This window comes from Hetaerina americana, unplaced genomic scaffold, assembly GCF_022747635.1.
Source record: "Hetaerina americana unplaced genomic scaffold, ioHetAmer1.1.p SCAF_14, whole genome shotgun sequence".
NCBI classification, from domain to species: Eukaryota; Metazoa; Arthropoda; class Insecta; order Odonata; family Calopterygidae; genus Hetaerina; species Hetaerina americana.
The window spans coordinates 15,398,925-15,415,487 of record NW_027286514.1 but is presented as its reverse complement, the minus strand read 5'-3'; the positions used below and the strand labels follow the sequence as shown (position 1 = coordinate 15,415,487).

At 37.5% G+C, this 16,563-nt stretch overlaps 1 protein-coding gene across 1 annotated transcript in view; it reads left to right on the top strand.

Moving 5' to 3' along the window:
* Pgant2 (polypeptide N-acetylgalactosaminyltransferase 2) overlaps window positions 1–16,563 on the top strand; it is a 338,317-nt gene that overhangs the window by 297,952 nt on the left and 23,802 nt on the right. Inside the window, exons 4-5 of the mRNA XM_071583563.1 lie at window positions 1,933–2,000; window positions 12,612–12,677. Coding sequence (XP_071439664.1) covers window positions 1,933–2,000; window positions 12,612–12,677 — 134 coding nt within the window. The remainder of the gene's footprint in view (window positions 1–1,932; window positions 2,001–12,611; window positions 12,678–16,563) is intronic.

Here is a 16,563-nt window from a genome sequence, read left to right as displayed (position 1 = left end):
TAGGATTCCTTAAGAAACGCAATATGATTAAAAACCTTTTCCCCTAGAGATGGTAATCAGCTCCACTGGAGTCCCTTTTCAATGTACAATTCACCATCCAATCACATCAGTTATAGAAAATGGGAGTATTTGCTCCTCAAGCTCACTGTGGAGGTGGTGGTGGCTTTGAGGCATCATTTTATGCAACAGAAATGCTCACCTGTTTTTTCGGTGCTGGTGAAAAATTTTTGCAGCCTTTAATTTTGTCTCTGTTGTAAACTGGCTTTGAGTCATGTGTCTTGATGTTGCACGCGTGGTAGAACGATTTCACATTTTATTAAAACTGTACTTATTGACCAGCGAGCTGAGTCATCTCAAATCTATGGTGAGAGTGCTCTTTAAAATAAAACCCAAATACGGAAATCACTTCTTTTTAATTGCGTTTCTTGTCAGTTTTGCATTAGTAAAAATAATCCCTGCCGATTATAGCTATAGTTGATCTTTCTAATTTCCTCCTCCTTGTGATTTGTATTTGTCGGAATGGAGACCTGAATAATATTCTCTTTGGCTCAGTGTTAATTCTACTACTAATATTTTATCACTCACCTCCTCCGTTTCCTACGCTTCTTCCTAACTTTTTATTCAATATTACGAGCATTGCCACCCTCGCTGGCGCTCTTCTCCTATGCTATAAATTACTCTACAATTTTCGCCCCCATTATCCCCGCTATCCTTCAATCTCGCCTAACACAGCCCTCTCACCTTTGCAATGCCCTGTAAGGCACCGCAAGTGTATGGCATGGGGTGACTCCACACCAGACATGCAGAATCAAAGTTGAGTTTTATTGGATTGATAGTTACCAATGTGAAAATTTTGTATGTTATCTAATTGTAAAATTCTTTTTCGCATGTGCGAGAGTATAAGGAAAAATATTAATATATTCTATTGTTTCAGGCTTCACTTCGTGGAAGTAATTGATATCCATTATTGAAATAGAAAGAAAGACTCGTACTTTTCCACAGATTTAATTATACGGCACGACGCGTTTCACCGACTTGCGGCATCACCGCAGCAGCGGCAGCGGTACCTGATGATGCCGCAAGTCGGTGAAACGCGTCGTGCCGTATAATAAAATCTGTGGAAAAGTACGAGTCTTTCTTTCTATTTCAATAATGGATAGAAAAATATTAAGATAATTGCCATAAAAACCTAAATCTCTCCTATCTATTGAGGGCTTCAACATTCTACTGATATTCAGTATTCCCTTCATCAGCTCGTTTTTCCTTCTCTGGATTTCACCAGCAGCAAATTTCTCTTTCCTTTCGCAATATATTAAACTTCTTCGTGTTATCTCATTCTGTGTCCAAATTTTTTTTCTCATTTCTTCGTTATATCCGCGTCTCTAAAGTTTCTTATGTACGCTTATCTTCTTTGATAAGCTAATCTCAAACTTTTAAGGTACTAATTATGAGCCTTCATTTCAAAATGGAGCCTAAAATTTTTCTCATGAAATCATATAGGGCTGGAAAAGTTTAAAAAATGTATATATTATTCTGACGGGGTTTCTCTAGGCATATGGAAGGCATAATATTCTCAATTCCCTCTGAAATGTTCTTGAGTTATTATAAAACCACACATAAATTGCAATCGGTGTTTTCTCTGATACTAATTGATGACCTGTATTTTGGAGTGCATGAGAATGTACAAGCTGTCTACTATTTATTAATTGAGATGATAATTGCATCATAAAAAAACAGGAGGATGTTCAGGACGCAATTAAAGATGTGTGCCAAAATGCATCTTTATGAGTCATGTCAATAGGCCAATATCGATCAAGCGATGTTTATGATTGTGTCCTTGTTCCAAATGGAGGTATTAGACTGTAAGATATGTCAGCAAATGCTGTCCATTCATTCTGCGAAGTTTTTAAATATTTTTCTATTTTCTTTCAGCGTGCTTAATCGCAGCCCGGAGCATTTGATCAAAGAAATAATCCTGGTGGATGATTTCAGCGATGACCGTGAGTGACTTTCGATTTATCTATGTTATCTGTGAAATCTTTTCTTGTTGATGCATTTTGATGTATTTCCCAAAGTTTCCCCGGTTAGTAATTATTTGGGATGGCATATCAGCCATTTCCATTCTGTATTTTAAAGGATTTTAAGCAACTAGTCAGCCAGTAATAGTCGAACTGGCAGTATTAGCAATATTAATTTACCACAATCAAAGAGGTTTAAGTTCCAAATTTATTAGTCTAATTTTTATTAAAGAGAAAATTTAATTTCACGGTGTAACCCCAATTTACAATGATCAAAGCCAATGTTTGACTTGTTTAGTGAGATTAGGTCTACCAGTTTTACGACGCTGAAATGTACGCGTCATGGGCGTGATGTCCTCTCCGTACCCTGACACCCGCAGTTTGGCCGCTTGCGGCAATTCAGGCTTGGCAACCTCGCGCCACGGAGTGTATGTTTCTGTGTTGCCATTCGTATGACCGAAAATCATAACAAGGAATTCAGTTCGATAACCCAAGGATAAATTAAGCGCCCCTTTGAACTGGCACTGCTTTGAATAAGAGATGTTCCAGGTAGGTATCTCTGTCGACAAAGCCGCCACGATATCCTGCATGTTTCTCAAATAACGTGTTGGCCTTGCAGATGGAAGGGTTATCTATGTCACAAACAACTGGAATAAAATACAACTACGCATTTTATGTTTATGTCTCATTTTAAGTGATTTTTGGGGTTGGAAAAACTTTGGTTCACAAACTTCAACTGTTTTTCTGGTAGAATATGTACCGGCAATAAAACACTCCTTGTAATTCTTCGAGATAGGTCCTTCGTCTCCATTAGAAAAATATTTTCAGCGACCTAGTGTTTATTTGACATTGCATTGAGGCAAAATGTAAAGCATGTTTGTCCTCTTTGAACCGCGTGAAGAGATGTTGCTAAGCGCCTTCCCTCCCCCACCCCCCCCCAATACGATGACCCTGCCACTCGCTCGCTTCGCGTGACGGCGATGCTACCTGAGTGGACGGGTTTGTGTCGTGTCTTGCGTGTTAAGTTGGAGGATCGAGTTTGAACAGTGTTCAGATTTTTCTAAGTTTTCTATTATACATCAATAAATTTAGTAACTAGTTTCATTTCAGTTAGTTTTTTCTATTTTTTTAATTAGCTGGTAAAGTTACTAGTATTGTATCATGTTCATTAACTCTCAGTTGATTCACATCTAAGGGGTTATACGAGGTCTGTGCAATAAATACGTGAACTGGTTCAATCTAGCGGCCGTAACGCGGACTATAGCCCCACTGCCCACTAGCGGCGCCAGTTGCCCGAGACCCGATGAGCCGTCTTTGCTTGGCGGATCGTCGAGCTGTGCGTATGGTGCCAGTTATGTTAGTTTCTCTTTTCCTTGTTTTTACAGTTTTATCGAAAATGGAAATTGACGAAATCACGGAGCAACGAATCAACATCAAGTTTTTGGTGAAGTGCAGTGTAAGTTTTCAAGAAATTACTGAATTGTTGACAGCTGTTTATGGTGATAATGCTATGAAGAAATGATCCGTTTTCAAATTGATTAAATCAAACCAAAATATCAAGAAAAAGCCGATCGAAAATCAAACTCATGCTCCTGGTTTTCTTTGATATCGAAGGTGTTGTTTGTCATGAATTTCTTCCTGAAGGACAAACATTAAATGCTGAGTTCTACCTTGCATTTCTCAAGTGTTAGAAAGATCAAGTGCGTCGTGTGTGACCAAATTCGACTCAAGTCGAGGGATGGACCCTTCACCATGACAATGAACCTGCACAGCATTCAGAAATGATTGTTCCCCAGTTTCTGGCAAAAAATACTATCACCATCCTTAATCATCCTCCTTATTCGCCAGATCTCGCCCACTACGACTTTTTCCTATTCCCGAAATGCAAAAATGTGATGAGGGGGCATCAGTGGGAAGATGTGGAAGACACAATAAAGCAAGAAACGACGAAGAAACTAAAAAGCCTTACTGCCGAGGACTTCCTAGGGCGCTTTAAACAGCGGAAAAGAAGATGGAATAAGTACGTAGCAACGAATGGAGAGTGCCTTGAAGGGGACAAAATCGATGTAGACTAAATTTTGCAAAATAAAGTTTTTATGGCCTCAGTTCGCGTATTTATTGGATAAACCTCGAATATTGTGATCTGGTTTGCATTAAATAAAACACAATACTGCGCATGCTACAAATTGGTTGTTAATAAGATTCCCAGGAAGAAGATATGTAATTCGTAACTTATGTTAGCTCTATAGAGCATAGTTTTCCCAATACTTGTTACACTAGTAGCCAGTGTAACTAATGCACAGGTGTTGAAATAATTGTGTTGCAAAATTGTATATGTTGTGAGGTAAAATTAATCTTGAAACACCCTGTTTACTTAGCAAGTGGAAGTTCTGGAACTTGTGGTTTAGAAATACTTAGAATCACACCATTTATTGATACTCCATTTATCTAATTGGCATGCCTAAGATACTTCTGATCGAAGCTGAGTTCCCCGTTACGGAAGATGTTACTAAAAGCATATTATAAAAGGACTCAGAAAATTTTAATTGGTAAATTACCAGCTTATACATAATTATCAAACTTCAAGAATATTTTCGGTACCCACCAGATAAAAAAAATACAATGGAAAATCTATTACATTTTATATTAATTGTTAGCCTAAACAATATTTCAGTTCACTATGATGAGTGTATTCGTATTTTAAATTATTCTAAGTAAAGTAATAATCATTAAAGATATTGCTGTCATTATTAATTTTCCCGTAAAGTCTTCGCTGAGTACGTGGGTTCTTCCATAAGTCCTCATAAAATCCAAGAGATGGCGCTCGTGGATTAAGAAAAAAAAATGCTTTTAGTAAGCTCATCTTATGTCGATCACGTGGTTCTATTTTCACAGTCAATTGAATCGAAACACTTTTGTTCATTTAGAAAAATGGAAACAAATGAGTTCCGTGCGCTGATTAAAGGCCTCTTTGTAAAAGGGTTATCACCAACAAAAGAGATCAACGTTGAGTTGGATGAAGTTCATGACTCTTCTTTTGTGTTTGCGACCTTTTCCAATGGAAAATTGGAAAAGGTCGCAAACACAGAAGAAGAGGAGTCATGAACTTCATCCAACTCAACGTTGATCTCTTTTGTTGGTGTTAACCCTTTTAAAAAGAAAAGAGGTCTTTAATCACCGATGGACCTCATTTGATTCCCGAGATGATGCGGTGGCTATCGTACTGGCTTCCCACCTTGAGGGCCCGGGTTCAAATCCCGGCAGTGCTGAATATTTTTCAGCGGTATCTCGATCCCTACTAGAGGTGCTTTTTGGAGAGGACTTTGAGTGAGTACGCCGTCCGTCGGATGGGACGTTGAGCTGCGGACCCCTTGGCGCCTTTTGTTAAGAGCAGGCTAAAGCCGACGCCAGGTTTCTCTCCACCCTTCTTCCGTTCCTGTCCATCCTTAATGACGCAAATGACCTCACCTGTCAGAATCACGGCCTTAGGCAGAAAAGTCATCGCCAGCACAGATGCATATTTTGAGGCAATGATGCCTATTCCGAAGTCCTACTTTTAAGGAGGCTTAAATAAAGATGGGATGATCAATCCTGAGAAAAGCGATTCGAGGTAAAATAAGATCATGTTGAAGAATAAAAAAAACATACCAAAAATAATTTTTATTCTATTTTTTCCGGAGGACTTATTGAACGACGCACATTATATTCACCTAGCAGCCGGCTGTAAAAAGTAATTTTAATTTTTATGTCCGTAATAAAAGAACTGACCACAAATTTCAATCACTCTAACCTTGGATATGAGGACTTTGCAATAAATAGGCTAAGTCAAAGAGGCAATTTCAAGTGGAGGCATGTTCAGTTGACCCACGACGACGCGACAGTGGGGGCAACAGGCGATGAGCAATGGTACGCTACATTGCAATCTTACTTTCGCCTGAAAGAATCGTCACCAGAGGCCTCTATACTTCTAAATGAGGATTAAAGAGATTCTATTCTTCCCTCACTGCAACTGGAAGATAGTTAAAAATTTTTAAGGAGGGAAGACAATTTTTAGGAAGGTATACCTATTTACACGATCAGAATTTTTTAAATCTTGCTCCCAATAGTGAAAGACCCTGAGGAGACTATTCGTCCGTGTGGAGTTGACCGCCTTCATTGCGAGAATTACGACATACAACGTGCGGACGTGAACAAGTCTTGGGGTGGGAGCGAAGAAACATCGCCGGGATTTCAACAAAATAACAGGAAATTCACAATTTGCGGGCCATCTCCCTTAAGCGAAGGTCACCAGGCGGACCATGCCAGACCACCGCTCCCCCACCCCCCTTTTCCTCCACCCCCTCTCTTACCTCTTGATGATATATAGCACATGTGTGTGACCTATCGTTTATCACTAGACCAAATGATGATACAAGGCAGTGAAACTAGTCGACAATAAACATTGATGCAATGGAAACGCAAAGTCTTACGTACGAGTATATCCGTGTCGATTCTTAAGCTGCCAATTCCACAAGTCAGGAAAAGACGACCATTACACACTATAAACAAAATACCGGATCCACGTCTCGGATATTCTGCGGACAAAGGCATACATAAATACATAAACACTGGTAATTTTCTCAGTTCATTCATAATATATGCTACAAGGCAAACAATATTGATAAATTTTAATTATTTGTCGTAATAATATGGTAATAATGCTTTTTCATCTTTTGAATTACTTGATGTAAAATAATGAAAATTTTTAAAAATGAAACCGCGGCCATAAGTTATTTTCAATTGAATGACCTCCATATTGGCACTTAGTATCAAGTGCAACGTGGCGGTGACCACTATGCCCAGAAAAAAAGCCAGGCCTTAACTGATGGCCCAAGTTCTGTTGATATTGCTTTAAAATTTCTCAAGGAAGCAGATTTTAATAAAAATTGTACGTTTTTTGAGAGAATTGTTTGGGATATGATACGTTTTTTTTATGATAAAGCAATTGCGATAAGCTGATCTTAAACACATTGTTGTACAATATGAGTTGTTTTAATTAATTGTACGCACGAATATGTGATCAACGAAGATGCAACATGACCTCAACTAACGATGTAGCTAAAATCAAATCACCCGCGTCTTGTGCACTTAAAACTCGCTATCTTTCACTATTTGCAAGAAAAAGGTCATGCGAATAGTATGTGCGGTACAGAGAATATAGGCCTTTGATTCTTAGATTTTTCATTCTAATGAAAGGCAGTGGATTGATAAAATATGTTCCTAGAATTGCTCCTTTAACTGTGAAAATGCCATAAAATGTCTCTAACTTAGACGGTTCCGTTTATCTTCTTTTACAATGTATGAAATGGATATAATTGCGCATAAGCTCAAATTGGATACTCAAGTCTGGTGTCGTTTCAATCGCAAAATATGCATTTTTCCAGCCACTGGTTTCAGATTATCGGATTCATTGATCACGGTTATTTACCCGATGAAATATGTATTCAGGCCTGATGGGCGGTTTCTATAATAAGGTTATGAATGAATCGCCCTTCAGTTGACCAGTGTTTGTGTTTACATTTATTGGATTAAAAAATCATATTTTCTAAATTTTTATTGTTAACAATTCCCATAAATATTTATGTTCATGAAATTAGCGAATGTTACTCATTTCATTTTAATAAATATTTATTTTCATGAAATTTAGCGAATGTTACTCATTTCAGTGCCCAAAATTTCACTAACTCAAAGCACAACCTTGTTATGTCTTTCTCTTATTGCTCGTCGTTAATATCATTTTTCGTCACGTTAGACGGGCTATAGGATGTGATTGAACTCGACTTGGTTGAATTAGAAAGTACCATCTAGGTGTACGCTTTCGAAAATGAAGGAACTACAAAATAATCGTTCTTTCCCGCTGTTATCTTCACAAGGAAAATGTTTCACCCTCGACTAGGTGCCAGGCAGCGACGAATGCCATTGTGGCGCTGCCATCGATGGACGCCCCCGGGTGTGCAACTATTAATTATATATTTATATATATATATATATATATATATATATATATATATATATATATATATATATATATATATATATATATATATATATATATATATATATATAGCTTTTAAATCATTATTTTCTCTTTCACTCTACCTCTTACTTTCTCTCTCTCTCCATTCTAATCCTACATAGTTCATTCCTCAGTAGTTACAAAGTAACCGTATCGGATGTATTATTCAGATTGACACCAGTGTGTATTCTTTATTTATTTAAGTACCCTGCAATCCACCGCTAAGGTGTGTGGTAGGGCGTGAATACACACCAGATTAATTTTGACCCGAATATATCCCTACCGCGGTCGGACAATGTTATCTTGATCCCTTATCGTTCGTGGAAAAAATGATATCTTAAATCTATCTGTTATACACTTAATCTCTGTAATTTTAATTGACATGATCTCTCCTACCGTAGTACGATAGGGGTAATAATACATTTTCAGCATCACTGCTAAAGAGACGTCCTTCCCGTTTATGCAAGAGATTGAGTCTGTAATTCAACCTTCGCTTAATTGAGTGATTCCCAGGTTTGCTGCTCTATCATTTTGGAAACGCTACTTAAGTGGATCATAACAACCTTATACAAATCTAGCTCCTCGACGCTGCGCTCCATGCAATAATTGAGTGTACACATTCCATTTCGGTGTTCCCAATTCAGTCGGTGTTCGGGAGAGAATTCCTCTTTTTCCCAAAATGTATGACTACGCACTGTTTTAAGTTTTAATTCTAATATGACAAGTGTCGCAATAGCGTTGTCTTGAGTATAGCATTTAAGATCATCTGATAAAGCTGCTGTGTCCTCAGGATCACGGAGGTCACGATAAACAGGCAAATAAAAGTATCTTATTAGTGACTAGGAGTCAATGTCGTTAACGTAAAGTTAAAATAAAAGAGGTTTGATTGGACTACCCTGGGGAACACCTGAGGTAACTTCTACTGCATTTTAGCTGGCTCCATCTATCCGTACTCTTTGAACCCGACCATTCAAAAAGTCTTCAAACTAACCCCGGATATTTTTATCTGTGCCATATGCTTCTAGCCTTGCGAGTAGTTTACTATGAGGTACTTTGTCGAAGGCTATCTTAAAATCTAGAAAAGTGGCGTCCACTGAAACATTGCTCTCTCCCGAAATAAGAATATCTTCACGATACGAAGTAATAATATCTACAGGAACAAAAAACGCAAGTTGTGTGTCGAAGGATCTACCTTTTCGGAATCCGTGCTTATTTTTCATGAATAACTTCTGATTATCGAGGTGTCTCACGATCGAACAAGCAAATGTATGTTCCATAGCCTTGCACGAAATGAATGTGAGTGAAATAAGTCTGTAATTACTCGTTGTTTCTGTTTTTAAATATTGGTGTTACGTCAGCCGTTTTCCAATCTCTGGGAACCTTGTGATCTACCAGCGGCTTCTTAAATATTATTTCTAGGTGACGCAATTTCCGAAGCTAGATCCTTAAATATACGGGCGAGTATTTGATTGCCCCCGTGGTTAGGCTTAATTTTTTTCAGCAAACGTAGTATTCCATTATACTCTTATGATATTTCAATTTTGGTCCTCGATTGACCGGCAAGATTTCTTGAGCTATCGGAGGCAATCGGTGAAACATTCGTGATGACGTTTTGAAAGAATGAATTTAATAAGTTAGGCTTTCCCAAACTGTTGGTAACTCTTTCGCCTTTATCATAAACTAATGCCAAACCAAAATGCTTTCGCATTCTCTTTCCAATTTTCCGCTAATCATTTCCTTTTGAATTCGCCTAACGTTTTCCGAAATTCACTCTTGGCATTCGCCCTAGATATCTTGTAATCATAAGTGATCTCAATTCTGTTGTCGCTGAAGGTATCATCCTAATATTTTTCAAGTTGACGTGACATAGCCTTTGACGTCGCAATGCTTATGTAACATCCGCGTTGTATCATCTATTTTCCGTGCTATCTTTTAAATAATTTACTGGAAATGAACTTGTTGGCTGCTGAGCGTCCAGGAAGTTATTCCAGGTACCATTAGTATTTTGGTGATTTCTATATTTCTTAAAACTTGTAAAATTGTCTCTGTAGCGCGCATTTTAGGCCATTATCGTCCATTTCTTTAAACAGGTAAATTTTTCTTTTAGGCTCCTTATTTCGGACCCCATGTAGCGAGAACTTAGCATTTACTGCCATGTGGTTCCTAATTCCTTTTATATTTTACTATAACTGAGACTTTTCCGGGTACATTTGCTGCTAACAAACTAAGAATATTATCGCCCCTAGTTGGTAAAGTGACAAGTTGATTCAAGGAGTTCAATTTAAAAGAATTCAATGGCAATTCGCAGATCTCTTTGTCTTAACCCCATGTTAAAACTATATGTGCTCCAGTGTATAGATGGGAAATCTTAACCGATTATAACGTCACAATCATTGTGTTGGGATAAGAAGCATTTTATTTGCTGATCTAATTCTAGTATTGAGTTATATTTGTAATACTGCGGTCTATAAAACGCGCATACGTTAATTCTTTTGGAATGAGGACTTTTAAATGAGCACCAAACGTCTTCCAAACTATTATATGGAGTTACCTCAGCCCTGCTGATGTAAGAATTTTTGACAACTCTAAAGACACCATCCCCGAATCTTTTTGTTTTGTCATTTCTGTAAATGGAAAAGGATTTTGAGAAAATTTTCCATTTCGAGTATGAGCTGCAGGGTTAATTTAGTATCACCAGTTCATCTTTAACTTCCACGGCGACCTCCCCCAACAAGCGGCTCCGTGTTTGCTTTCAATCTGTTGTTCTCTGCATGAACGGATAATGTGACATCCAAATGATGAAGGTTGTAAAAATGCAAAAGGGAGCTGTCGCGACCGACCCAATGTTAAGATCACTTCTGTGATTATGATGTTTATTTTTTAGCCCGGCATGAATCTCGCCATTTTTATTTTCCATTTATATTATTGAGGAGGGATCAATTCGTGTTTTGGCTTTTTATTCCAAGTAGACCTTCGTAGCTGAATTTTTCATCGGTATCTCCTGATCCGTTGACATTTCAATTGTAATGGTATTTTCACTTTACAAGTTCTTTATTTATTAATGATAATTTCCACGTTAAAATAATTGTTATCATAGTGATCGACATAAGTTTATAATATTTTTCTTATTTTTCCACGGTTAATGCAGTTAAATTCACTTTTACTGTCAAGTTAATTGTTAATACTCTCTCTTTAATTATTAAGTGCCAACCCATTCGTTTCATGCACGACTTCATAGAAGTAATGTATATTTTACGAAATAAAAGAAGTATTACATTTCCACGGTTTTCATGGGCACAAATGCGAGCAGATTCACCGTAGTATGGCATATTCTCACAAATTTCTGAAATATATATTTCAATAGGGTTACTATAAATGTGTCAATTAGACCTTAACTAATTCTGGGTTGAAATTTGAGCTTTCCTGCTAGTAAACAATGTTATGGCTCATTATTTCTCTTGTATTTTCCCGAGACAATTTCGTGTTTGTTAGCCCTCCTGAAGTTAATTTTCTGCATTGTGCGATTTACGCTGTGCCATAAGTTGCCTCACATGTATCCAACTCACCCTCCAATGAAGCGTCTTCGAGCCTCCACAGAATCCTGCGATAAAAGATGACGTCATGCTCAAAACTACTTCCATTTAGATTCTAAAATATTAACCAACAGTGTTTGTTATTCTTGAGCGTTAGCCTTGATCTCTCATGAAAAACTTTAAACTGAAAGTGAATTTAACAGCAAGGTCGTCGTAACTTCCAATATTTTATGCATGCCCAGTGATCAGGAATACGTCCTCGTTAGCTGCGTGACTGCTTATTAATGCAGCGATTGTTTATTTTTTGCTCCCAAAGAAGCTACTTGTCCGTGTCACTCGTCCCGCGCGCTTTGTTTTCCAAGGATTCATTCCTGTCTCTCGGAAATCCCGCTCGTTAACTTTAAGTGGCATTTGCGATTCTATTCACCATTAGCTTAGCGCTGTGGCGCCCAATGCGGGGTATGCTCTGAAATATTCATTCGTTAGTTCAGAATAGATTTTCAATATGTTTTTAGCCTCTATTCGTGCCGGTCTATGTTTCACAAGATTACTTCTAATTTGGGAAGGTCCTGGTTGTGGAAGATTTGCTCCCTATTTTAAATAGGCCTTAATAATGAACCTATCGCTAAATCTACTGCGCCTTATTATACGTGTAGCCAAGGCTACAATAGAGCCCAGGGTATTGATTCCATGGATAACCCCACCAGGATAACCAGGCTTATCAATAGAGTAGTAAGGGTAATATTCCAGAGGGATTATCTTACTGGCAAGCAATCCACTGCTGGTGCCTCACCACTAGGGGCCACATTCAGTACTCTTTCACCAACAAGGATGCTGGGCCTTACGAAGAGTAAATTTATATGTCCATTCCATTCTAATTTTACACACCTTGAGTGTTTATTATGTGAGCATTCATTTGTTGGAAACCATTATTTTAGTTATGAATGATTAGTTTATCATTCTTTTCAAATCTTTAACCGAAAATCAAATTTATTTTTCTTGCAGCATCTGATGGACAAGAATTGGCCAAAATGCAGAAAGTGAAAGTTATCAGGAATGAAAAAAGAGAAGGTATTTGCATAATTCTACATGTAAATTATTAAATAGAATATAATTAAAATCTCCTAGAAGCATCCAACAATATTTCTCTCATGATAAAAAATGTAATGTAGATAAATTTTGGCATTATTAATATCGCATGAATATATTTTTAATTTTATTTACAAAATGTAAGAATATTTTCTTTACTTCTGAAAAGATGTAGACCTAGATTAATTAGTCATCCGCTGTTGTTGTATTGCTATAATGTTAAAAATTATGACCAATAATTTTTTCCTTATCAATATTTTATATGTATGGCATGTTTTCATGTAAAAAAATTGCATTATTTTTTTATAGATGTAGAACTTAATTTGCCAATAATCATCTTATATTAATTATTCATAATTAAATGTGTAATATTCAGGGATTTATTAAACAGATAGCAAAAGAGTAAACAATGGAATGGAAATTATTACAACCTATTTTAAATTTTATTATTTCTTTAATTCTGAAATAGTTGGTATTAAACCAATTACTTTGCCATCATTTATTTGGAATGTTTTCCAAACAAATGATGGCAAATTATCTCCAGTTAACATTTTATTGCGACGTGGTATGATCTTTTCTTGAGCAATGTACTAGCGTGGTCTGAAAAGTTCTCAGCCTCGCCCGTATATCGTACGGCATCATTTATTTCAAAATTTTTTTCTCTCATGTTAGCATAACTGTAAGTAGCTGCCCTGTGAAATTGCAAGCCATTCCATCGTGTAGTTTGCTGTAGGTAGTCGTTTGAATCAGTTGCGGTGCGTGTGTGGTTAGTAATGGGAAACATCGACCACCATGCAGTGATAAAATTCTTCGTCAAAGAAGTTTTAATTCCGACCGAAATATGTATGAGCACTCCTCTCCTTCAATATTCACAGTGAAGAAATGGGTGGCCAATTAAATACATGGCCGTGAAAACCTTCAAGATGATCCACGTGAAGGACGTTTGAAAAGGGAAATCACAACGGAAATCTTTTAAAAAATGCACGATTTGATTTTGAAAGATCTGCATACAATGCTGCGTAAACGTGCTTGTACTGTAGGGATATCCAAAGAATGCATCGGTTGCATTTTCCACCAGAGATTGCGCATGACCAAGCTTTGCGCAAAATGGGTGCTCACTGTGGATCGGAAACACTTACGGACGACACTTCCCAAACATTACTTGTTGGCCCGCTTTGCGAAAAACAAGAGTAATTCTCTGCGTCGATATGTGACAATGGATGGAACGGATTCACCAGTACACACCAGAATGGAAACAGCTATTCTTTGCACTGGACAGAGGCCGGCTCCGAAGAAGGCGAAGATGGGTGCAATCGGCGGGGAATTTCTTGGCATCGGTTTTTTGGGATGCGAAAGGGATTCCGTTGATCGGCTGGTAAAATAATAAGTGAGGCCTTCTATTCTAGCCTTCTAACGAAACTGGACCCGAAAAATAGTGAAAGGAGGCCCACGGCTTGCAGAATAAAAAACCGCTTTCCATCATGACAATGCACCCGCCCATTAAAGTGCCTTGCCATAGGGAAAATTGAGGGACTTGCGTCACTATGAAGTGTTAGAATATCCACCATATTCCCAGGATTTGACTCCCTCGGACTTCCACCCCTTCCGAAAGCTCAAATTTTTGTTAGTGGTCAACGTGTCTCGTCCAATCAAGAAGCGATTGCGACTGTAGAGAAGCACTTAGTAGAACTTCCGGAAGAACACCACCGAGGCGAGATAACGGCACTGGAATACTGCTGGATGAAATGCATTAATATTTAAGGCGATTATGCTGAAAAATGAAACTTTTTCAAAACATATTGTCAATTAAAATGTCATTTTCATCATCTAGTTGAAAACTTTTCAGATCACTCTCTGAGATTAATAGGTAACTCGGACGATTAGTAAATTTGAGCATCATTGATTAATTATTCACAATAACTTGGAATCTCACCACACTTCCAAGCCCAGCCTAATTCAGTGCTAAATGCCCTCAGGTAACATTATAATCAACTGTTTTTTAACTGTACATAATTCATACATGATCATTACAGTCCACGAAATTACATTCCATGAAAATCATGGCTATTTAAACATTCTTAGTCAGTAATTGGTGCTTGCATGATTCACAGCTTTTTCAGCAAGGAGTGCACAGGCTTAAAAGAATAATTATGTAAATGCTTACGGAGAGAAACTGGGAAGGAATAATTCTTCATACCGAAAACATAAACATTTTATTGGTAAAACAAAACCAAGTCAAGCAATTATAATCATTATTATTGGTTTTGTTATTATTATTATTTTGTTTCTTTTTATTTAACTATTATTTTATTTATTCTTATATATTTATTATTTTTATTTTATTTATTGTTATTGCTATTATATTTGTTGTTACTGTTCCTATTGATTTTATAACCATTGGTATTTTGCCAGTTGAGGGAGGTTATGGATTTACACAGACTATAACATGTTATAATGAGGTATTCCCTCTCCTAACAAAACAGCCCAACAGCTAACACTACAATAAGCCCCTCTTCAATTCTACGCACATACTTGTTTCCTCCAATGCATTCTGTCCAACATCCTGATCCTGTATTTCTGCCCCTTCCTTGCTTGCCCAACATTCTCCCCTCTATCACAGTCTTCAACATCACATGTCTGTGCCAATGAATATGCTTTGCGTCCATTTTTACTGTCTCCTTAAGATTCTCCCAGCAAACCCTTTCTCCTCCCCCAACATACCCAGCTCTTCCTTATTTCTTTTCCTTCCTTACCACTTAACCTTCTCCATCCTACTCCTCACCTACATCTCAAAAGCTTCCAATCTACATCTATCATCTTGCTTCAATGACCATGTTTCCATACCTTTAAAAACCATACTGTAAATCGATGTTTTGACAAACCTTTATTAAAAATCCTTACTCAACGTCCCAGTCATCAATTTTCTCCTCCTTGCCAAAGCTTCTCTGCCTAACGCATCTCTTCTCTTTATGTGCCTACTATTGTGACCATTTTGGTCCAAAACACTTCCAAGATACATAAACTGTTCCGCCTGCCCTAGTTTGTTCACTGCTATTTGAACCTTTGACAAAGCTTTCATCTTTCTTGAAAAATGTATAGCCTTCATTGTGTTAACAATGAATCTCATCCTAAACCTATTACACTAACTTTCTCATGTGCTGCACAAAGTTTGCAATTCATTGGCGGATTGGCCAACTAAAGCTTGATCATCAGCAAACCAAACGGATTTTAAGGATTCTCTAGCTAATTTTATTCCTATCTCCAGTTCTTCCCTTGTCTCTTTTGCCTTACTTCTCTTCCTAACACTTCCAAACCGGACTCTCCATCCCCCTTTCACACCTGGTCAATCTGAGACATGTACAGGAGTCAGATTAGCCTCCTATCCCTCCAGTCTATTCCTATTTTTTGCGATGTATTCATTACCTCCTCACACAATTTAAACTATAAAATGCCTTCTTCAAATGTAAGGCATACAAATACATCCTACTTGTATTTTATGTTCCTCTCAATTAGTGATCTCATTACTGCAATAGAATCCTGCATGCCCATCCCCTTCCTGAACCCAAACTAATCATCCCCTAAGTAATCATTTTCCCTGCTCTTCATCTTCTTGTTGATGATCTTGAGAGCCTTTTTAGCTGCATGCAATATCAAACTTATTGTTTTGTAGTCTTCACATGATATAGCCTTTGCTATTTTTGGAACACAAACTAATACTGATCTGACAGAGTCATTGGCCAAATTCCTTTCTTTGGATTGCCCCCTGCCCAGAGCTGGGATGATTGGGGTTGTCATTGTTGTAATTTCATGTTTGTAATTTGATGTAAAAGGTCAAAACCTGGCTGTTGTCAGATTGGTACTAGATTGA